We start from the raw sequence: 21,785 nt of genomic DNA, 5'->3' as shown, positions 1-21,785 counted from the left end.
GATGCGCAGCCTAGGCATACAGAGCACCCTTGAGGCGATGATGTGGCCACTCTGAGGGAGTTTGCTCGTCCTGTTTCGGAAGATTTTCTAGCAACTTTGAGGTTTCTCCGTCACTGCGTCGATGGCACTCGGAAACGTGGACGCCATCACGCTTCTTGGCCACCATGAGCAAAGGCACACTCTTTGGAGACACTTGGAATGCAAGCAGCCGTCGTCTCCGTGTTATCCAGATGTCTTGTCGACGGTAGTATCATGGCAAACTTGCATCTACACACAAGTCTGTAGACTTTGGCTTCTAGACAACACTGTACCCTTTCGAAAATTGGGAGCTTGAACTGTCGCGCAACAGCCGCTTTGCGAGAGTCGTCCAGGCGTTGCCACTCTTCTGAAGATGACCACCGCGGCAACGGCAAAAATGTGCAACAAACGGTGGCTTTAGTCTGAGGGTTTTCTTGCATGTGTCTCACAGATTGCAGATCGAGTTGCCGATGCCGTCAAGCCTAACACTATCTTGCTTGGTGACGTGTCGGCAGCGGGGCCACTAGTCAGAGAGGCGAAGATCTGCTTGGACAAGTGGCAAGAACTGTATATGGACGTGCGGAAAAAAATCGAGGAGTCCGAGTGTGATAGGAGGTATGCGGCCCACCGCGAAGGATCCCGCGGCAGTCGATGCAGCTGCTTTTCCAAGGAACACAGAGTCCCTTCTAGCATCCGAATACCAGTTAAGCACTCTTCTCCGAGTACCATGGGTAGGGAACACAGTTGTCTGTTTCGTGGTCCCCAATTCGAGCCAGCACACGTGTGAAGCACACTCCTACACTGGGCCTACACCAGACACATGCGCTGTGCGGCTCGGCAGCATCTCCCCGTGTTCTCAGATGGGAGTTTGATCGCCGGAAACTGTTCAGTCGAACAGAATATATGTCAAAGGTCTGCACATATCTGCGAGAGGTGGTAGAAGTGATTAACCAGTTCCAGCGCTTTCTTGGCCCGGAACTGAAAACTGTTACGCGGTACCACAAAGGTATCGATCGCCTGAATCAGGACGTCCAGGTAGGCGCACCTGGCAAGAAGACTCTCTGCTGATCCAATAAAGGTTTTTTGTTCCTACATAATGAACAGAGAGGTAAGTGCGTGTGCGGAGGATCAACGTCGGTAGCTCCACACTGGAGAAAAATTCATAAAAAACACCGTGTGTTGCGCTCGTTCCTCATGACCTCTTAGGCCTTGGCTAGAAGTTTCGACGTCCTCGGGGACAACGGCTTCGACGAGAGCAGCGCAGCTGCCTGGGAGAAGCTGCTGGCAAATTTCAGACAGCAGATCACTGTCGTGGAGACGAAATCTCTGCGTTTTCTTGACACCAGATTCAAGAATCTTCGCTCGGCTGTGGGGGCCTTCACGATGCTGAAAAGTTTCAGCACGATCGAAAGTCGCCCACTCATAAATGCAAAACTCCGCGAGAAGTTCGTCGATATTTTGCAGCAGTTTGGTACGCGTCGAGCATGAATGTTTGCACGCTTCAGGGTTCCGAGATACACAGACAAGCTGCATCTGTTTCCAGCTCAACGATTCTTTCTGTCGGTCCTTTTGTATGTGGATTATACGCTTACAAGCACAAAGCGCTTTCTAGATTGAAGTCTTTATATATAGATATTTACTAACGGTAGGGTTACCTGTCTAATTACGTATCCATACATATGCATGTGTGGATATCTACATATGTGGATAGGCGCACGCGTGAGTTCTTCTCTGTTAAGGTGGTAAGGATTCGGATTGGGAGATGATACCAGCAGAGCGGCGATGTCTGGATTTTCCTTTCTGTGAGCCTCTGCACACAGGAAATGAGGTGGACTCTGTGCGTGAGGAATTTGAAGCCGGAAAAGAGAACCCTCCACTCGCGAAAGGATATCCGAGAGTAGCGGGTTCTATTGCATGGGCGCGGATGTCCTTGCAACGGTTGAAAGAGTCTGTGCTTCAGTTCAAGTGCATGCCTGCTTTCTTCCAAGGCAACGACGCCGAGGTGGTTTTCACAAACTACCTTAATCTTGCTCGTCAGCTTGTTGCGTACCAAGAAGCCGTCTTCAAAAAGTGGCAGGTCCGTGCAGCCTCTGCGCCAGGTAACGAGTTTCTCGAGCCTCTATACAAAGCAACTATGCCTGTCGGAGCAAGTGCGACTCAAGTATATGCATACATGCTTTATCCAGACGTTGTATATTCACGCAAAAAGATATTTGCACAGATGAATAGTTGCATTACTCATCTATGTAAAGGGGAATCTACATGTGTTTTTGGAGCAGGCACACGATAGAAGAGTAGTCTTTTGTCAATACGAGTCTTGTTAGTTTGCCGTGCATCTGCAACAGTGAACGAGAGTTGGTCTCAGTCGGCGTCACTGCGTCCACCAGGTTCGGACGAGCAACACCGTGGCGAATTGCTTGAAAATGAACATCTTGAGGAGAAGTGCAAGTGGCAAGTACGAGGTCAACTTCGCTCCTGAGATGTGGGTTGTCATGCAAGAGGCCCGCTTCCTCAACCAGATGGGCGGGAATGACATTCCTCACACAATTCTCAATGTCGCTCTGCAAAAGGTACTTCCTTTACCCGATGGAACACAGAAATCTAGAAAAACCACAGCCTCATTCATCCCTACAGGCACCAGATGTCTCCGGTTACGTTCTTTCTGTCACTTTTCCCCGCCGCGACCTCCTGCGTTTTTTATTCTCCCCTCCTCCCACGAGACGCACGTGACCATTCTTCAGTCTTCGAACTGACAGCACACTGCTTATTACAGACACGAACACTCTGAATTGCTCTCGCGGGTCACACGTTTTCGAGCACAATGAAGTTCCTAAAGCGACTTTTAGGAACACGCCCGACTTACAGAATCGACGGGGCGCCGATGATCAAGCAATCACGGTCTTTTTGGTTGCTCTACACCGCGACACCACAAGCCTGCTTATGCCAGCTAAAACTGTTGGGTGCCGTTGGACACATTTCTCAGCCACATTTTTTCTCGAGGAGACGCCTCACTCCATTAGGAACGTTTGTCAGCTCGATGGGGGCTCCACACGCTTTGTGCTTGGCTGTCAGGAAAAATACATTGAAAACTGCGGGTTGCTCGATCAGATGCTCCATCACCTTGCGTCTGCTCGCGACGGCATGCCTCCCGTCCAGGAAAGGCTGCTGAACAACCATCTAGAAAAATTGGAGAAGTGAGAGGCAGCCCACAGCCATCTCTACAGGGAAATGGGAGGGAGGCGTCCTCAGAACAGCCGGACACTCTGTGCGCGGTTCACAGCTGGCCGGTAGTCCCGGCGAGTTATCTGTTTCCCTTGAGAGAAATTCCCCCTTGATCAGTCGACATCTCAGCTTCTCGCCTGAACCAAGAACAGCTGCACACAACAACAAATTACACACACAGTGACGCCATGGTCTACCCTGTATTTCTGAGAACCTGTGAACCTGCGCCGACTATACGTTCGTGCGGCGCCTATCAAGACACATTTGTCGTCCTTTTCTGTGAGGAACGCCTTCGACCACGAACCCCCTTTCCTCGCACAATACCAGGAATTCGAAGCAAAGAGACACCCTTCGATTTACGCGTAAGTCTGCACCTGCACGATGCACCCGCGTCTCGCCCTTCACTCAGGTGGCTCCAACCGGGTTTGAACTCGCTGAACTGGACCTCTCTAGGTTCGGAGGAGTTCATCAGCAACTGCAATAAAGCCATAACAGCGTTTCGAACACTCCGGGACCAGGTGGAAAAGAATGTCGAGATCATCGACGAGGTTGTGCAGGCGATTGAGGATGCGCAGCTGGTCAGGAATCTCGAGTGGAACCCCGAACAGCCGTTCAATATTCAGGTGAAGTTTGTTAGCCCACACAAAGCAGATGGCTCAAAGTGTCTGCGTCCTGCGAGTCACTCACCACATGCTCGTAGATCGACACGGCTGTTCCAGTCAAAGGAACGCTGTCCCCCGCTTGAGCCGCCGAAAAAGAAATCCATTGGGCTGTGAGTATGAAAGCAGTCTTACTAACCTTTAGTTTCCTGGTGGTTTGAGTTCGATTCTCCGCACCGGGGACCCTTCGTGAAGTCGAAAGGAAGGCGATGGACGAAGGTTTTAATACAAATACACGGCTGAAAAGTGGAACCGCACCCCGATGTGTGGTACACGCCAGGTGCCACTGCTTGTCGATTCAGGAATTTTACGAGTATTTCGAAAAACACCGCGTGGCGGTCGTCGACGAGCTCCAAACAAAGTACGAATCGATTACTTCCTACATTATCAAAATTGAAGAAATAATCGAAGGAACGATGACAGGGACAAGCGAGTCGATGGCTGAGTACTACAACTACTGGGAAAGACGAATCTTCAATGCCATTTCCACGATGCTCATTCGAGGTGAGACACGCGAGTCTGCACTTTCCTTCTGTTTTACCCTGCGGTTTCTGTTGATAGTGTTCAACAGAGAAGGAGGCAGCTCGCGTTTGTCGGTCAGGGAGCTAAATCTATCCTGGGCAGCATCCACCCTGGCTGACCGTGGAAACCGTCCGGTGCAAACAACGTGCAGAAAAATTCCCAGCAACCTTTTTCTCCATTATTTCCGAGTTGAAAAACATACCACCCTCCTTGGTGCTCGCGTTCCCCCTGCCCCACCCCCCCCCATCTGCAAGGAGCTCATTTCTCTGTTACCCCTCTCAGGCACGAGTTCCCTGCGTGCTCTCTTTTCTCTCAATCACACCGGAAGTCGCTTGCCGCCCCTCATCACCGTCAGCGCGGATTTCAACCAAGCAGAGGTCGTCGTTCACGGTTCGACCCAGGCCATTTTCAAAATCATTTCGCGGCTGATGCAGAATATTCTCTACTCCGCCACTCGCTTTGTTCGCTGGATGAACGGCACCTGCAAGTGAGACGAGTACCCATATGATCTCTGTGCAGGTTTTCCAACGGACATTGTACATCTATACCTGCTCTTCGGACCTTTCGACAGTATATATATATATATATACATATAGTGCAGACGCCTTCTATCTGCGAAGTTTGCTGATTCACGTGCAGAGTTCGTAAAACAGATTGGAACACCTTGTGAAGGGAGATTTCGAAATCATATTTGACTGTGTGAGCTAGCGAAGAAGCAAGGAGGAAAATCACCTGCACGCATCACTCTGTAAAAAAGCTTGCAGGTGGGCAGGGACATGCTTCGCCTTGATGGGTTCCCTGAAAGGGAAGCACCTGAAGAGAGTCCTCTCTTTCGTCTTTTTACGAACGGTGCACCATACTGTTTCTTGTTTGACGGCCTACTTAGGCGATGGACAGCTGCCTTTCGAATGGCGCACGCACACACACATACACACTCATCGCGTGAACACTTTCCCCTCGAGTATATCCATTTATCTCCACATGCTTCTGGGACTCCCCCTGATATCTCCATCCATCTATGGAACCCCACCTGTACAAATATATATATATATATATATATATTTGCATTATCACATGCACATAAAAATCACCTAACAAGCCTGAGATGATGCGCTGATTTTTACGGCCAGCAGCTTCTTCCTCAGCCGTAGTCTTTCGCGCGATATTTCCTCAGCTCGAGTACGCAGGGACATTTTATGCAGCCGTTTCTGGAGAGATGGAGACAGACATGTTTTCTCTTTTTCCTCGTGTTTCTTCTTCAAGGTGTGTGCCTTCTCAACTGGGGCAAGAAGAAGAGTTGCAAGTTCCACCTTTCACGTTCTACTCAGAAATTTCCAGAATCCCTGCGCTAATCGACACGACTGTCGCCACCCACCAAGCCATCCAGAAGGTGTTTCAGGTAAATGCTGAAAGCACTTAAAAAGCTCAGACCTGCCAAAATGTATCCACGAGACATCGCTGCGTTTGCTCTACGGCAATGCCGCTACAGAATCAGCGTTGTGAGAGCACAAGCCTCCGCATCTGTGTTCCTAACCACAGAGACGAATTTTGCTCTAGATGGTTCATGCGCTTCGAGACTCAAAAAGTCATCAGCGCCTGATGTCACTCACCGGGTCCGTTTGGAGGTTGCATACATAGCAGGTCTACCGACGTTCCGACATATGAGATCGAAAAAACGCGGTGGTTTTTCGGATCGGACACATGCAGTGGAGGAAGGAAACTTACGTTTCATCTTCGAAAAGGACTGGGCAAGCTCGTAGGTACACGCAAGGGTCTTAGAAAAGGGATGAGAACTCTCCTGGTACACAGGGCGTTCGCGTTTCTCTACCTCACCCGAATATTGGCCGATTCCTCCGTCCCCTCTGTCACCTCCTTCGACGGAGCGCCAACGAGGCTCGGCAGCGGACGGATCAAGAAACTGCCGTATCGACAGGTGGAAGAACACTCGCTGCACACATCATTCGTGATCGTCGTTTCTCAATAGATCCGTTTAAAAACATGCTTCTGCAACTGTGTCTGCACTAAAATGTGTGTACTAGGGTAGCACCCGTGGTACGTACACAGTTGCCCGGGTCTGTTCTTGGAGTTACTCTTCTGCATGACTCTTCGCGTACTGCCTATATATGTATGTATATATATAGTGCATACAATGCACGTATACGTATCTGCGACGATATCCTGTGGCTTTCATTTGGGAGTGCGGGGCATGTGCAGGTAGGCTGCAAAGAGACCTTATGTGTACCCAGGGTGAAACTAAAAAGTAGACAACGCCTCTCTCCTTGCGACGTCGCTGTCCCCCCTTTTCAATCGATACTTCGTTTTTAGAGTATCTCGAAGTACGCCAGGAGCTGGAAGAAATACGACACACAATGGGAGCTGTGGGATCTCAAGCGGAAAGCCGACTTGGAGAAGCTTGTAGACAAAAGACCGAGGATTGTCTACTTCGATGTGCATATCTCGGCCTACAAAAAGGTAATGTCTCTCTAGTTCACCTGGAAAAACCATACCCCAACAAGTTTTGCATTTCCCGACATGTGCTGCATTCCCTGACATGTTTCTGCAGCTGCCTCTCGAGCTTGCTACATGGCTCGTATTTGCATGTTTATACCTCTATCATACAAACGAACAATGATTTGGTTAAAGACAGAGTCTGCTAACTCCTGTCGCCTCAGATTCTCCTCTTCTCTTTGTCGTCTACTTCATTTAAGTACCGTTCGAGCTCGTGCAGCGATTGCACGACAGAATCTGTCACCGAGGACAGCCCGCGTGAACGATGACTGTCCTCGGCGAATTTGCGATTGCGTCTTTGCTTTTCCATGCCTCGTCCCTGTTTTGTCGTCTCCTCCCCACCACTGATCTGGAATCTCATGCCAGCGGAAAGCTTCCACTTTCGGTGTTGTTTCTCTCCAACGTCTCTCTGTGCCCCTTTCGTAGTTTCTGTACCGTTTTTCTATCGGAGTCCTCCCTTTTTCTCTCCACGCGGATCTCCTCTGTTCCTTATCTCTTTGCCCTTTCTTGCCTTTCTCTTCTTTTCCTTCGTCTTACACCTGCCGGCCTTCGCATGCCTCGGCCTCGGCCTCCTTGCTGCCTCTTTCCTCCGTAGCTCGCAGCCGAGTTGAGCGCGCTCCCGACCACGAAGGTCGTCGGCTTTCTGCAGATCGACGCCTCCGTTGTCGTGAGTGGAATTCGCGCCCAAGCGCTCGAATGGGTGAACGAATACGGCCGCATTCTGAATGAAATTGCGACCCGAGAGCTCCAACAACTGACCCAGCTGATCGATTCAAGTCTGTGAGTCTCCGCATCCACTTTCGCTCCTCCACTCCTGCGCATCGAGGTCCCTCTATTGACAGTCGCGGATCCGATGCCCGTAAATGCGGGGATGTGTGTATCGCGCACAACGTGTCAAATCGCTTCTTCAGAGAGATCGTCTCTTTGTACGTCGCTTGAAACGTTCGTGCATGGTTTGGTTGTCCGCTTGTCCATTTCATGTTTCGCTTCGCACCGGTCCCAAAGAGTTCTTTCTTCCACGTACTTGTCGCGCCTGCCTCTAGAGCGAAGCTCGAACAAAGCCCCGACTCGACGGAGGCCTTCAAGTTTCTCTTGAGCGAGATTGGCGTGATCAAAAGTATCTCGATGGACACGGAAATCCGCATTGCCGACGTCCAGGCCATGTGCCGGACGCTCCAGATGCACGACTGCTGCATCGAAGCCAAGCACATACAGCAACAGGCTGAGCTCGCCAGTGCCTGGCACAAAGTCAAGACCCTCGCGCTGGCGAAGGAGAAGCAGCTTGAGCGAAAAAAAGAGGTTTTCGCCCAGGAAAAAAAGGCAGAAGTAAGCGAGAAGGCGGAAGCTCCGTAAGGTGACGACGCAGAGAGAAAGAGACAGAGGGTCACAGAGACAAACAGAGAGAAAGAGAGACAGACAGAGGGATAGGAAGAATCATTGCTTGTTTGTGCTTTGTCGCCTCGTCTTCCTTGCTTTCGGGAGGGCGTCCCACCATCGTCGGATTCCGTGTCTAGCGCTGAGCACTGTCTTGGCTCTAGAACGTTCACAGCTGTCTCCTCTTCACTGCCCAGGTCTCCACATTTGCCTCAGAGTGCAAGGCGTTCCTGTCTCGCTTCAAGCAAGCAGGCCCGGGGGCTGCGTCCGTGGAGCTCGAGGACGGCGTCGCGCTTCTTACCTCGTACTCCGAGGAACTGTCACAGTTTCAGGCACAACGGGACGCGCTCTCCAAAGCCGAAGTTCTGTTTTCGCTCCCTGTCACGACCTTTCCCGACTTAGACCAAGTGCGCAGTTCTATGCAGCTTCTCGAAGTCGTCTATCGCCTCTACGTCGAACACAAAAAGGCAGTCGCAGAGTGGTCCAATGTTCCCTGGGCGACGTTCGACGTGCAGGTGAGGCAGGAGTCGGCGAGGCCGCGCGGATTTGCACTCCGGAGAAAGCGACGGAGGAAGCGGAAAGGAGACACCGGGCGCGACGGAGGACAAGAGGCGCGCATGCGTTTCCCGGTTCCGCCGGGTTTCCATTGTCTACTGTTCCATCCTCGTGCTGGCTCGCAGTAGCGGTACTTCTAGAGTTCTCGCCGTGCCTCTGTTCGGTTCAGATACCCCGGAAGTACTGTCGTTCACGGTGAGAAACTGATTGTCTCCGTTAACAGGCCCTCTCCCACACGGAGCTTCTGAGTGGCTCTCTCCCGCTCCAGTGAATCTCTCTGCGCCTCGCCGCCTGTCTGCGTGCGCCGTCAGGCGCTTGCAGAACTGTCGAGAGAGACAGCTGTGTGGTAATTACGTTCTGGGTCCGACGCATTCTTTCGCGTCGACCTAATTCTTTGTCTCACCCTCTCCTCGTGCGAAGTTTGTGTTTCGCACCACGCCTCGGAGCAGACCAAGTATACAGACACTTTGGATTGGAACTTGGGTTCCTGGTCACTCTCCCGAATCACTGTGTTTGCTGGTTTGTCTCTAGGAGCTGCATCGCGGCACCGATGAATTCGCCAAAAGACTGCGAAGACTCCCCAAGGATTACCCCGCTCTCGCAGAACTGCCTGTAAGGCAGAGCAGCTTCCCTCGACCCACACCAAGCCCCAAATGTGGCTGATCTTTCTGCTGTCCTTTTCACGCGCACCCAGTGGCCTATGTATATGTTGGCGCCTTCACGGCCATAGATAGATGTATGTATTTATGGAAATGCGCAAGGATATATGGACGTAAATGTGGACGCGCACCAGAATATATCTAATTATTCGTATCAATATATATATATATATATGAGCGTGTGCATGTCTGCCTCGTTTTCTTATAGACCTATCAGAAACTGACTCAGGCGATTTTGAGTTTCAGAAACTCCATTCCGTTGATTGAGAGACTGAAGACCGACGCTATGAAGCCACAACACTGGCGACATTTGATGGAACTTGCGGGGTGCGAATTCGAGGTCGACAGCAAGAAGTTTAAGTTGCAGAATGTGTTCGATTTGGATCTCTCCAGATTTCCAGACCAGGTTCAAAACGTTCTGCAGACTGCCCAGGTAGGTAGCCAGAACACCCATCACTTTTTTCTCGCGGGACTTCTCCGTGTCCGCCGACGACCTATTTGGGAAAGAAAGCGGCTGCCATTCCTGAAGAAGTCACGTCGACGCTCGCAGCGACTTCCGATCCTGTCCTAAGGATGACGAGTCCCTTTATCTCGCAGGAAGAAATGAAGCTGGAGAAAGACATCGCCAAGATCGAAAGCCACTGGCGCGCACAGACGCTCGACATGTGCCGGTACAAGACCGAAGAACAGAGTTTCGTGCTCAGAGCAAACGAAGAGTTGCACGTCACGCTCGAAGATCACATTCTTCAACTCCAGTCGATGGTGGGCTCTCGGTTCGCTTCCGTTGTGATTGAGAAAATCAGAAAGTGGGAGAAAACGCTCAACAACATCCGCGAGGTCTTCGAGGCGTGGCTGCAGGTACGCTCCGGCTCAAAGAAGAGTCTCGAAGAGAATGCGAGAAAGTCCTATCCGGGCTCTATGCCGCTATGTCGACCACAAGGACGTTCCGTCGTCGGAACAGATACTGGGAGCTGCCAGCACAGAACTTACTGGTGATGCGTCTCTCTCCAGGATGGTCTCGTAGAAAACGGAGGAAAACAAGGACACAACACTCTCGTCTCTGCTAGAAAAGACAGGGCGAGAGCCGACCGGCGCGACCATCCAAGCTCTAAATGTTGTGTCCATGCATCGATCGATTCTGCACGCGTTTTGGGGCGCCTGGAAAAAGTCTGTCTCTACTTTGCCTTCATCTGCGCGCGATTTCATGGAGGCGTGTACCACGCTCTTGAACTCTCACCCACGAATTCTATGAATGGTGGTCGACTCCTTTCTTCGACCTTTCACTCCATCTCCCGACTTTTCCTCGACTGCCGTGTGTCGTCTTCTCGTTGCTCAAAGCGCAAAGTGTCTCCAGAGCAAATCCCCACAGGTGCTCCCTTCCCGAAGTGGCAAACAAAGAAGCCAGGGCCTTCTGTTTCCTTCGCGTTCTCTGTCTCTGTAGGTCCAGCGAAAGTGGATTTATTTGGACGGCATCTTCACAGAGTCGGTGGATATTCGTCTTCAACTGCCAGACGAGGCGAAAAAATTCGACGTTGTTCGTCGCCAGTTTCTCTCCATTCTGTCGCAGACGGCCCAAAATCCAAGCGTCTTATCCGCCTGTTGTGCAGAGAACCGACTCCAGGATTTGAAGGCTCTCTCAGCGGAGTTAGATCGGAGCCAGAGGTCTCTCTCCGACTACCTCGATGCGAAACGCATGACGTTTGCCAGGTGACACACATAGATACGCAACCTTCACATCACCACACAAACTCTGTCCTACGTCTACGTACGCATGCATACATACTGATATGTACGTAGATGCATGCATTCAGTAGAGAGATACGCGACAGAGATGATGATAAGTGCCCTCTGCTACAAAACGGGCAGCGTCGCTCTTTCAAGGGGCGGTGCATGCCGTTCGTAACTTCTCTACTGAGTGCGTGAATCTGTCGCCTGCCTGCCTTTTGCGCTCCCTCGGAATAATTTCAGCTCCTTTCAAGGGTCAAGAGACTCCAGTAGTTCAGACGCTCTTCTGCGTGTGTCAAGGATATCCTGCGCTCTTTCATATGCTTTCCGACACCTTACGCAGAGTTTGACATTTGTCGCGCGTGAGCTTTGCTCGGTGGGTTCCCAGATTCTGCTTTATTTCCGACGACGAACTTCTCTCGGTGCTGGGATCGAGCAGCCCCGCGGGAGTCCAGCCGCTGATGCTGAAGCTGTTTGACAACTGCAAACAACTCATTCTCGAGGCCGACACTCAGGCAAGGCTAGAGGGATTGACGTGCGAAAACACAGCTGCAGAGCGGCGCGGGGGCGCAGTCACTGTCGAGAACCTCTTAGAGAGAGGGGAAAGTGCAATCGACTCTCCGTCGTCATCCCGCGCTGTGTTCAGGTCTTGGGAATGGTATCCGAAGAAGGCGAAGTCCTGCAATTCCACGAGCCGGTCGCGGCCGAAGGACCCGCCGAGGACTGGGTGAAAAATGTCGACGAGGCCATGAAGCGGAGCCTTCATCGCACCACGAAGGCGGGCGTGTACCACTACGCCTACAAGCCGAGGTAGACACAGCACCCAGACACTTTCTTGACTCTCGCGAACCGCTTGCGAGACAGTGAACCTCCACAGGCGAAGCCACATGACGTTTTCACAACAGCTTCCGTCTGGTGTGCTTTGGAAACCCAGCAGAGACTCCGGTTTTGAAGCATCTTCTCTGCTTCTCGCTTTATTTCTGCCTCGCTTGCGCGCTGTCTGCGCTCCTTTCCTATGCAACTCGCCTGTCGTCTCTCCGGAGGACGGAGGCGAAGAAGCAGCCGCAGCATCTCGTTGTCGCTTTTTCTCCTTTGTCTCTCTTCAGAACGCAGTGGGCGCTCGAGCAGCTGGGGATGGTCACCTGCGTTGGCTCGCAGATCTGGTGGACGTGGCGAGTTGAAGACGCTTTTCGGCGAGTTGGTCGCGGCAGCAAGCATGCGCTGAAAGAAGAAGCTGCAAAGCAAACGCAGCAGGTGAGACACTGGGGAGCAAGTGCCACTTAATGCGAAGAAACCGCCGAAAGAAGGATACAGGAACATAATGCAGAAACGCGAGCACTGAAGAAACAGAGAGCGAGACAGCTCTGCTTCAGGGTAGGGGGCGCGAGACAGAGTCCTCTGAAGAGAGAGGGCACCATTCTCTCAGGAATGCGTTTTCACGTTCGACCGCTCTTTTCTTTCCCGGTTGAAGTCTTGCTTACTTCTTGGTTTTTCACTTCGCGTTCGACTTCTCTGTCTTCAGCTGAAAGACTTGATCGAGTTGGTCAGGCAGCCCCTGGACCCGCGAGCACGCAGAAAAGTCAACACATTAATAATTCTCGACGTCCACGCCCGAGACTTGGTCGACAGGTAGACAAAGTAAACGGAAAACGAGGTTGGCGCTGCTCTCACACACCCACAGGCAGAAACGTCCTGGGATCCCAGTCGAGATGTCGACACACGAAGAGAGTTGATCGGCCTATGAAAATACACCTTTCGCACATATGGTCTGAGCACGGAGATGCGGCGTTCGTCGCTCACCCTGTAGACCGGTGCCGTGGATAGGTCTCTCCGTTCGACTCGCAAGCATATGCTTCTGTAGAACTACAACGTTTACACTGTCTACCTCAAGTGCATATACAAATCCATCAACGCAAACAAAGACACACATATAAATGCACATATCCATACACATCCTCATATATATGTATATATATATATGTATATGTATAGGCATATGTATATGTATATGCATACCTACAGATGTGTCTGTGTAGGTATATTCATACAAGCCCAAATGAATTAAGCGCATGCAAAGAGGGTCAGGATGTTTATCTTCAGGTTCGTGCGAGACGCGATTTTCAACCCGCGAGAGTTCGAGTGGGAAAGCCAGCTGCGTTTCTACTGGGAAAAGGAAGCCGACGACATCGCAGTCCGGCAGTGTGCTGGCGAATTTGGGTAGGTCGCAGCATGCAGAGCTGAGATCTGTGGAAGCTGTACTTTGTGATCAAGATGGTTAAATCTGTAGGTGCCGGAGGCAGCGGAGGCGTGGAGGGAGAGAGCCACGTATCACTTGCATTCCTTCGTATTTCTCCCCTTTGCATTAGATTACGCGAGACTGTTGTGTAGAACGACAACAAGAGTGTGGTGAAAAGTCCGGATCTCGCAGATTTGTCAAGCAGCAGGTTGCTTTATCCCAGTCTACCGCCCCCATCCCCCTTTCACTTTGATATCCCTGCTTGGTTGACATCATGCTTTGCCGTGTTTCCGCTGCTTCTCACTCTCCCGTTTCGATCTCACGAGCCAGCAAGGAAACACAGCTGCTCTTTTCTATGTCTTCTATTCTCATCCTGCGGTTCCTTCCCAAATCGCTTCTCTTTCCTCCGTCCCGCCCCTCTGTCGCATGTGTAACCTCTTCTTCTTCCCTTGCGATTCTCGCCCTGCTATCCTCACCCTTTCGTCACTTGTATTCTCTCCCTTCTCGTTCTCTCGGTTTTCGCTTGTGCTTGTGTTTCTCATCTTTTCGCTCGTTGTATTTCTCTCCCGTTCCTGCCTGTCACCGTGATCTGTGGTCGTCTGTATCCTCTGTGGCCTCTCTTTTCTTCTCGATTCTTTGTGCATGTGCCTCCCATCTCTTCTCACCCTGCTCTCCGCGACCTTTTCTTCTTCGAGTCCTATCGCCACCTCGTTTCTTCTCTGCAGCTTCCTCTGCGTTGTCGCTCCTTTCTTCTCCTCTGTTGCCTCCAGATACTCGTATGAATACGAGGGCCTGAATGGGCGCCTGGTCATCACTCCTCTGACGGATCGCTGTGTCATGACACTCACCACGGCGCTGAGTTTTCATCTCGGCGGCGCACCCGCAGGACCGGCAGGAACTGGAAAAACAGAAACTGTCAAAGACCTGGCGAAATCTCTCGCCATTCGCTGCGTCGTCCAGAACTGCGGAGACGGCCTGGACTATAAGGCGATGGGCACCATTTTCTCCGGACTGGTCCAAACAGGTCCGCAAGCAGACCGCAGATTCAGGATCCCGACAGACAGACGCGAGCCGGGGGACGCACAGCAAAGGATAGAGAGATACCGTCTCTCGACAGCCAGTTCTGTCTCTCCAGAGCCAGTTCTGACCCCCTGTAGAGAGCTTTGTCTACAGTGAATTTTATCCATATTTACAGCTGCTGACCTACATAAGGGGGCACCTTCAAGTCACTGCACGTTTCCCTGTTGAGATATAGAAACAGACCGGCCTATCCAACTGCATAGTGTACTTATATATATATATATATAACGATGCATGTATATATTTGTATACCTATATATATATATATATATATAGATTTGTGTCTCTTGGAGCTTGCGGCCGAGTTCAACATATCGTTCGCCTTAGTAACACCACTGTGTATCGAGCTTGGATGGTCGTTTTTAGCATATTGCGCAGCGCCAAAAGCAACTCCTTATTCTGGCAGGTGTTGCTGCGCTCGCGTCTTGTCAGGTTTCTGGGGATGCTTTGACGAGTTCAACAGAATCAACCCAGAAGTCCTTTCAGTTGTGACGGAGCAAATTCGGACGATCCAAATGGGCCTGCACCAGGCGCGAACTTCGATCGAGTTGCTCGGAAAGAGTCTCGCGCTCGTCCCCACAATTGGCATCTTTGTCACGATGAATCCTGGCTACGCCGGGAGGTGAGCACCCACAAGAGCAGCGCGACGACGCGCGCCTAAAAAGATTTCTCTTTTCGTAGCATTGCTCACTCGTCAAGCTCGAGCAGCTCCATGAAAAAGGTCCCAGCTATCTTAGAAACACTACAAGCATATTTATGTAGCTGAATATACATATGCATATGTATATATATATATATATATATGAGCTGTGAGGGGTTCATATAAATGTATAAATATATATATATATATATATATATATATATATATGCCTATGTTTACCAGGATAATTACAAATATAGAAATATGTAGCTGTATCACTATAAGTAAAAGTAAATTTTCACATAAATACGTAGGTGTAGAAAAAAACTATCTCCCCCATATGCACAAATGCATGTGTAGCCCGGTAGATACATGATTCGGTTGTTGGCAGAGCCTGTAGTGTTTATGGATGTAAACCTGGGAGTGGTGAGTGGAGCGTTATTCCATTTGTAAGACGAGACTTGAGTTCCCGTCGAAGAAGTGCAGGACTGCGGCCGTACACACCCCAAGGTTGTCGAGTGTCTCTTGAGACTTGTGGTACCCCTCTTCCCTCTTTGATGCGGCGACAGAGTGTCTTCATGTGTGCACGTTTCGCGTCTTTATAGGTCGGAACTTCCCGATAACTTGAAGGCGCTGTTCAGACCCGTCACGATGATTGTCCCTGACCTCGTTATGATCTGCGAGAACATGCTCATTTCCGAGGGATTTGTCCAGGCTCGAGCTCTTGCCCGAAAAATGACAGTTCTGTACACCCTGGCGAAGGCGCAACTGTCGAAGCAAGTGCGGCGAGCAAAGAAAGAAGAGGCTGTTTTTGCAGAGAAAATGCGAGAGGATATGCAACCGTGTACTCCTTTCTCAAACTGTTGTTAGCACTCTTCTTGTCGGGGTTGAGGTTTTCCTAGACTTGAAGGAAAATGCAGAAGCGCAATAGGAATACCGGAAATCTAAAACAGAAGGAATGGCGTGACACGCGACCGTCCTGTCGAAACCTCCACCTGGCACTCATAATTGAAATCTTTTCTTCTATTTCAAAGAGTCTCGGTCTGCATAGGAGCACACGCAATTCGCCTTGAGGCACCCAGCATCTTTGCTCCATACTGGGTGAGACTGTCGTAGAAGTGAGGTGCTTCAACCGACTCCGCGGGATTTTCCTTCTTCAGCAAAGGGACGCATGAAAGAGAGCCGTAAACCTTCCAGCTCCCAGTCGTAGTATATACTCTTTAGGAAAAAATATTGCTCATAGGAAGCTGGGAACTCCTTTTCATAATGCGTTGTCTCATTGGAATGGTAGACCCTAAGCACTTTCACTTCTCCGCTCTCTTTCAGTGGACTCGAAGTGCTTGATTCCTCGCAGAACCAACCAGCTGAGGCTTCTCTGTTGTTCGATGAATCGAATACGTTATACATGGTTCGCGCGATTTCTCTGAAACGCCAAGACACATACCCCAACAAAGCAGCGGTTCTGGAGTTTTCTTTCAGCACTTTTACGACTTCGCCCTTCGCGCCTTGAAGGCGGCTCTCGTCACGGCCGGCGCGTTTCGGAGCGCGAGTCCCGAGTTGCCAGAAGAAGTGATCCTCATGCGAGCTCTGCGCGACATGAACATTCCGAAGCTCGTCAAACAAGACGTCCCGCTCTTCCTCGGCCTCCTCGGAGACCTCTTCCCCGGCCTCGAGTGTCCGCAGGGCGGAAACAGCCAGCTGAAGCAGGCAGTCGAGGAGGTGAGATCTAAAATGCCCGCCAATTCGTGGAGCGAGAAACCGAGCGAAGAGGTTCATCAGACAGCGAACCTTCCCTACGAGTTGCTTGAACGGATGAGCTGCGTTTCTGGGGCGATTTGCGGGGCGGCTCTGGAGAGCAAAACAGTTGCGTCGGCAACACAAGAGTCACACACTAACGCATAGACACACAAAGAAGTAGATGAAGCCATCGCCTTGGTTCTTGGACATACGTGGAAGTTGTTTTATTCTTCACATCGGTACTGTACGTCTCATGGTGGTCCACGTCTGGTGTTCGAGATGATATCTTTCTCGCTCCGTGGTGACCTACACGTACCCACTTCTTCTTTTCTTTTCCTTTCTCCTTCTCGTCCTTCTTCTTCGTCTTTCCTTTCTTCTTCTGCGTCTCTCGTCGACTGTGTCTGCCTGCCTCGATCGTTCTGGTTGTCTCTCTGCATCCCGGCTGGTTCGAGTGCGAGGGAGTCACGTCACCGCACATCTGCCCATCCACTTCTTGTCGCAGTTCCTGTGTTTGGCTCCCGGTCTTTCCCGTTTGCCCTATACTGGCGGACCGGCTCCACTTGGCGGTTCTTTCTGCTTCCGGTTCCTGCCAGGAACTCACTTCCAAGGGATTTCGCTCCAAATACGCGGACTTGTTCGATCTGCAAGTGAACAAGGTGATTCAACTGTATGAAACGATGGAGAGCCGACATGCGACGATGCTCGTGGGTCCGACAGGCGGCGGCAAAACGGTGATTATCCACACGCTCGCCGCTGCGCAGAAGGCGGCTTTCGATAGAGTTGTCAAATTGTTTGTTATGAATCCCAAGGCGCAAAGCACCAATGAACTCTACGGAGTCCTCGGTGAGGCACGCAAGGTCTCTCACGGGGTGGACATTTGTTTCAAGCTAGGCGAAAGGGAACGAAAAAAAAACACTGTCGTAGACGCTCTTTGTTCTCTTCTCACACTGAGTTGCGTGTGGACCTGATTCTCCGCTTTCCTTTGTGCGGCGTAGTTGCTCCTCTTCAAAAACGCATGTGCTGCTCCAGCAACTTCCTCTCGCTTGTCGGGTGTCCGGGAATCTACCGGTGCATCACGTGCTGTATCACGACCTCCATTTATGCATGCGCATGCAAGTGAAAAAATGTATGCACATGTACCTCTGGATGTGGAGTAGAAGGACTAGATGTCTCTGCATGCGCTTTTGCACCAGCTGCTGTTGAACGTGGATGCATGCTGTTTTGTATGGAACTCGTGCCTGCGTATCTCTTGGCTTCTTTGTCTCCATGACTGCTTCTGTGTGGAGTTTTAGACTAAAAGCGACATGCACTATATACGCGTCAGGACTTCAAACGATGCTTTTACTCATTGACATGCGGCGGTCAGGCGCCCCAGGCGCGGGCGTTTCAACATACACGTCCCCGCCATACTGCCCTGGTCACGAACGCGCTTTGGTTTCCTTCTCGAGCCCGCGACCTTTTTTTATCGACTGGATATGCGTGCACGTCTCGCACTTCAGGATTTCCCGTCTGCTCTCTTTCAGCTGCGTCGCGGGGTGTCTATCGTCGTTTGAGATCCGCCGCTCCAGAATCTGCCTTTCGCGTTGAGGTTTTTCTTGTTCCTTCTCAATGCGCGTCTCCGTGCAGACCCTGTGTCTCGAGATTGGACCGACGGATTGCTGTCGAAGATTTTCCGCGACGTCAACCAGCCGCTGCATGCAGGGAAGAGCGAACGGCGCTACGTGGTGTTTGATGGGGACGTGGACGCCGTGTGGGTGGAGAATATGAACTCTGTGATGGACGACAATCGCCTTTTGACTCTGTCCAATGGCGAGCGAATTCGTTTGGAAAAACACTGCGCACTGCTTTTCGAAGTCGACGATCTCCAGTATGCGTCGCCGGCAACCATTTCCCGCTGCGGCATGGTCTACGTCGATCCCAGAAACTTGGGTGTCGGACCTTTCTTTGACAAGTGGGTCCGCGTCAAGAACTCGGAAGCGACCGCCGAGACGCTCGACTACCTGTTCGACAAATACATACCTGCATGCATCGACTTTTGCTTCAAGCAAAAGCGAACTGACGACCTCGGAGCCGCTCCCAGCCTCGCCATCCCACGAACAGACCTCAATCTTGTAAGGGGCGAATCTCGACTTCAGTCACGATTTCGACGATATTCGTGCATAGGTGTGAATACAGGTACAAAGATAGTCCTGTATGGTCTCGACAAACTCACGTGTGTTGATCTAGATTTGGGGAATTCATTTCATCCTGTATGCATGCCTCGCCTCCTTGTCGTCCGCTGGCTCTCTCTACGTATCTATCTATCTATCTATCTATCTATCTATATATATATATATATATCTATATATGTATGTATCTAGATATGAATGGTGATGCATAGATGTACAGAGAGGGATGCGTATACGTATACAGTGAGATCCAGCTCTCTATTCATGCTCGCATTATCTGCAAAGAAGGCACCGACAGAGACTCACGGATTATCGACAGCATGCGCAGATGCACTTCCTTCGCGTTCCTACGTCAAACGGGAGGCATACAGGAAAGTCCGAGACGAACGCCAGTGGCATTACCGCAGACGCGGATTGGTGACGATACAAATACCTGTCTGTAGCAATATACATGCTGCTTTATGTACAAACATCGAAACATACGTATACATCTCTGTCTATATCTATATCTATGCCTAGCTAGCTATCTATCTATCTGTAGATCTATTTATCTATGTATCTATCTGTAAATCGTATCTAGCTATCTACACATGGCCGCGCGTGTGCAAAGGTATACGTATATATATGCAGATCTAGGCAGATAAACTGGTACATATGTACATCCATAGGCGTAATAAATGCAGGCAGACATATAGACATCGGAATGGAGACCGGAACGTGCTCTTCTAAACCTTGTCTCTCTTTTGCTTTCGCGGTGTCGTCTGATTTCGTTAGGTCCAGCAACTGTGTCACGTGATTGACATCGTTCTCCCAGAAGATGCGATCCACAGCCTGGCTCCAGATCGCCTAGAAAGCGTGTTTCTCTTCGCTCTCACTTGGTCCTTCGGGGTCGCTCTCGCTGGAGAAGAGTGGGCCAGATTTGATTCGTTCCTCAGAAAAATCGCGAACAAGGCGCTTCCCAGAGAGAGCCTCTTCGACTGCACGTACGATGTAGCCAGCGGAAAGTGGCTTGCATGGGAATCTCAGGTAGCCAACAAACCACCGTCTTTACGCATGAACAACGTCAGCTGTCTCTAGCCCTCCCTCTCTCTATCTGGTGAATCGTTTTTCACTAGATGCCTATAGCTTTCCCTCGATCTACGTCCATCGCTATCCACATGCATATATGTATATAGTCGTATATATATATATATATATATATATATATGCATATATATATATATATATGTATACATGTATATATTTATATTTATATATACATATACATATCTACATATATATGTATGTACATATATATATATATATATATATATATATATTGTGTAAATGTGTACATGGACGAACGCATCAGTATCGCGGACGCTGTGGACTGGATTGTCTCCAGATTTTCCGCGTTAACTGGAGTGCACGTTTTTCCCGCCGTTCTTCTGAGTTGCACGAGCTTCTTTTCTCGTTTCTGCTGAGTGGCGCGTGTCTAGGTCAAGCCTTACAGCCCGCCTACCGATGTGGAGTTTACGACGATCTTCGTGCCTACGATGGACACAGAGAGATACGCGACGCTGCTGGACGGCTTCGGCCGCCAGTCGCTCCCTGTCCTTTTCGTCGGCGACTCTGGTGAGAACAGCCGTTGGATCTGACGCTCAATCTCTCGAACAGACTGCGATGACAGACAGGTGACTTGCGTTGCAAGCTCCACCGAAAGACGGCCAGACGTCGAAGCGGTGCTGACACACTCGATCTTGCTTCCGGTGAAAAAGATTTCGAGGTCGAAACCCAAAGTCCAGAAAGCCAGCAGTACGGAGAACCGTGGAAAGAGCAGCTTGTTCTTCCTGAAGGATCACTTTCCGTGTGTTTCTTTCTTTTTTCTGCCTGTCCCGACTTTCTGCTTTCTTCTTCGCACGCCTCCGCTCTTCATGGTTCTGGCGCTCTCCGCAATTTCAGCGTTGTCTTGCGCTTCCTGTAGATCGCGTTTCGCAGCGCCTGCTCCTCCGTCTTCTCCGTTCGCTCTTGTTTGCGCTGCTTTCTCTGTGTGTGCCTGCGAGTTGTCTCTTGATCTCCAGTTCCTTCTCTCCTGTCTTTTTCTGTGGCCACAGGAACTGCCAAGTCGGTCCAGATCCAGAACTGGTTGGCCTCACTGGACACGCAAAAATATCTGCATGTGCAAATCAACCTCTCCAGCCGCACGACCTCTCTCGACCTCCAGCGCACCATCGAGGAGAGCGTCGACAAGCGCACAGGACGGATCTTCGGACCACCTTCTGGGAAACTGCTCAAACTTTTCATCGACGATTTGAGCATGCCCAAGGTGAGAGAAGCACTCGGGCAAAGCCTCCAAACTGCGAATGCAACACACCAGAGAAACGCCTGTCACACCCATAAAATTCTTCATTTGTGTGCACATACAAATATACACACAAACAGACATGTATTATTGTATACACAGGACTGTCACATATATATATATATACATATATATATATATATATATATATATATGTTTGTGCATATGTATATATATATATATATATATATATTGATGTAAACATTTAGGGAGAAATGTCCATGTCGCCACCACTTTCTCTGGATGTAAAAGTGCAGAAACGTGTATCGTGCAGACACAGCGTCCGCTTTGGGCTATTCCATTTGCATATGAACAACAGAGACATCTGCAGTCGCTGCGTG

At 50.4% G+C, this 21,785-nt stretch overlaps 1 protein-coding gene across 1 annotated transcript in view; it reads left to right on the top strand.

Moving 5' to 3' along the window:
- The window catches only part of TGME49_309980 (dynein heavy chain family protein), a gene marked incomplete at both ends in the record, with an annotated part of 44,053 nt that overhangs the window by 4,913 nt on the left and 17,355 nt on the right, over positions 1–21,785 (top strand). The window contains 32 exons of the mRNA XM_018782600.1: positions 470–633; positions 879–1,053; positions 1,225–1,489; positions 1,839–2,095; positions 2,406–2,588; positions 3,091–3,212; positions 3,650–3,863; positions 4,202–4,403; positions 4,704–4,908; positions 5,685–5,820; positions 6,747–6,893; positions 7,525–7,709; positions 7,973–8,255; positions 8,501–8,818; positions 9,390–9,470; positions 9,726–9,950; positions 10,115–10,375; positions 10,959–11,224; positions 11,631–11,757; positions 11,889–12,052; positions 12,349–12,496; positions 12,765–12,871; positions 13,343–13,459; positions 14,249–14,502; positions 14,991–15,180; positions 15,804–15,978; positions 16,678–16,917; positions 17,529–17,778; positions 18,562–19,046; positions 19,878–20,129; positions 20,582–20,717; positions 21,197–21,408. Of these exons, the coding sequence (XP_018635593.1) occupies positions 470–633; positions 879–1,053; positions 1,225–1,489; positions 1,839–2,095; positions 2,406–2,588; positions 3,091–3,212; positions 3,650–3,863; positions 4,202–4,403; positions 4,704–4,908; positions 5,685–5,820; positions 6,747–6,893; positions 7,525–7,709; positions 7,973–8,255; positions 8,501–8,818; positions 9,390–9,470; positions 9,726–9,950; positions 10,115–10,375; positions 10,959–11,224; positions 11,631–11,757; positions 11,889–12,052; positions 12,349–12,496; positions 12,765–12,871; positions 13,343–13,459; positions 14,249–14,502; positions 14,991–15,180; positions 15,804–15,978; positions 16,678–16,917; positions 17,529–17,778; positions 18,562–19,046; positions 19,878–20,129; positions 20,582–20,717; positions 21,197–21,408 (6,546 nt within the window). The remainder of the gene's footprint in view (positions 1–469; positions 634–878; positions 1,054–1,224; positions 1,490–1,838; positions 2,096–2,405; positions 2,589–3,090; positions 3,213–3,649; positions 3,864–4,201; positions 4,404–4,703; positions 4,909–5,684; positions 5,821–6,746; positions 6,894–7,524; positions 7,710–7,972; positions 8,256–8,500; positions 8,819–9,389; positions 9,471–9,725; positions 9,951–10,114; positions 10,376–10,958; positions 11,225–11,630; positions 11,758–11,888; positions 12,053–12,348; positions 12,497–12,764; positions 12,872–13,342; positions 13,460–14,248; positions 14,503–14,990; positions 15,181–15,803; positions 15,979–16,677; positions 16,918–17,528; positions 17,779–18,561; positions 19,047–19,877; positions 20,130–20,581; positions 20,718–21,196; positions 21,409–21,785) is intronic.

Source organism: Toxoplasma gondii, chromosome XI (assembly GCF_000006565.2).
Source record: "Toxoplasma gondii ME49 chromosome XI, whole genome shotgun sequence".
Classification (NCBI taxonomy): domain Eukaryota; phylum Apicomplexa; class Conoidasida; order Eucoccidiorida; family Sarcocystidae; genus Toxoplasma; species Toxoplasma gondii.
This window is presented reverse-complemented; position numbering and strand designations above follow the sequence as displayed.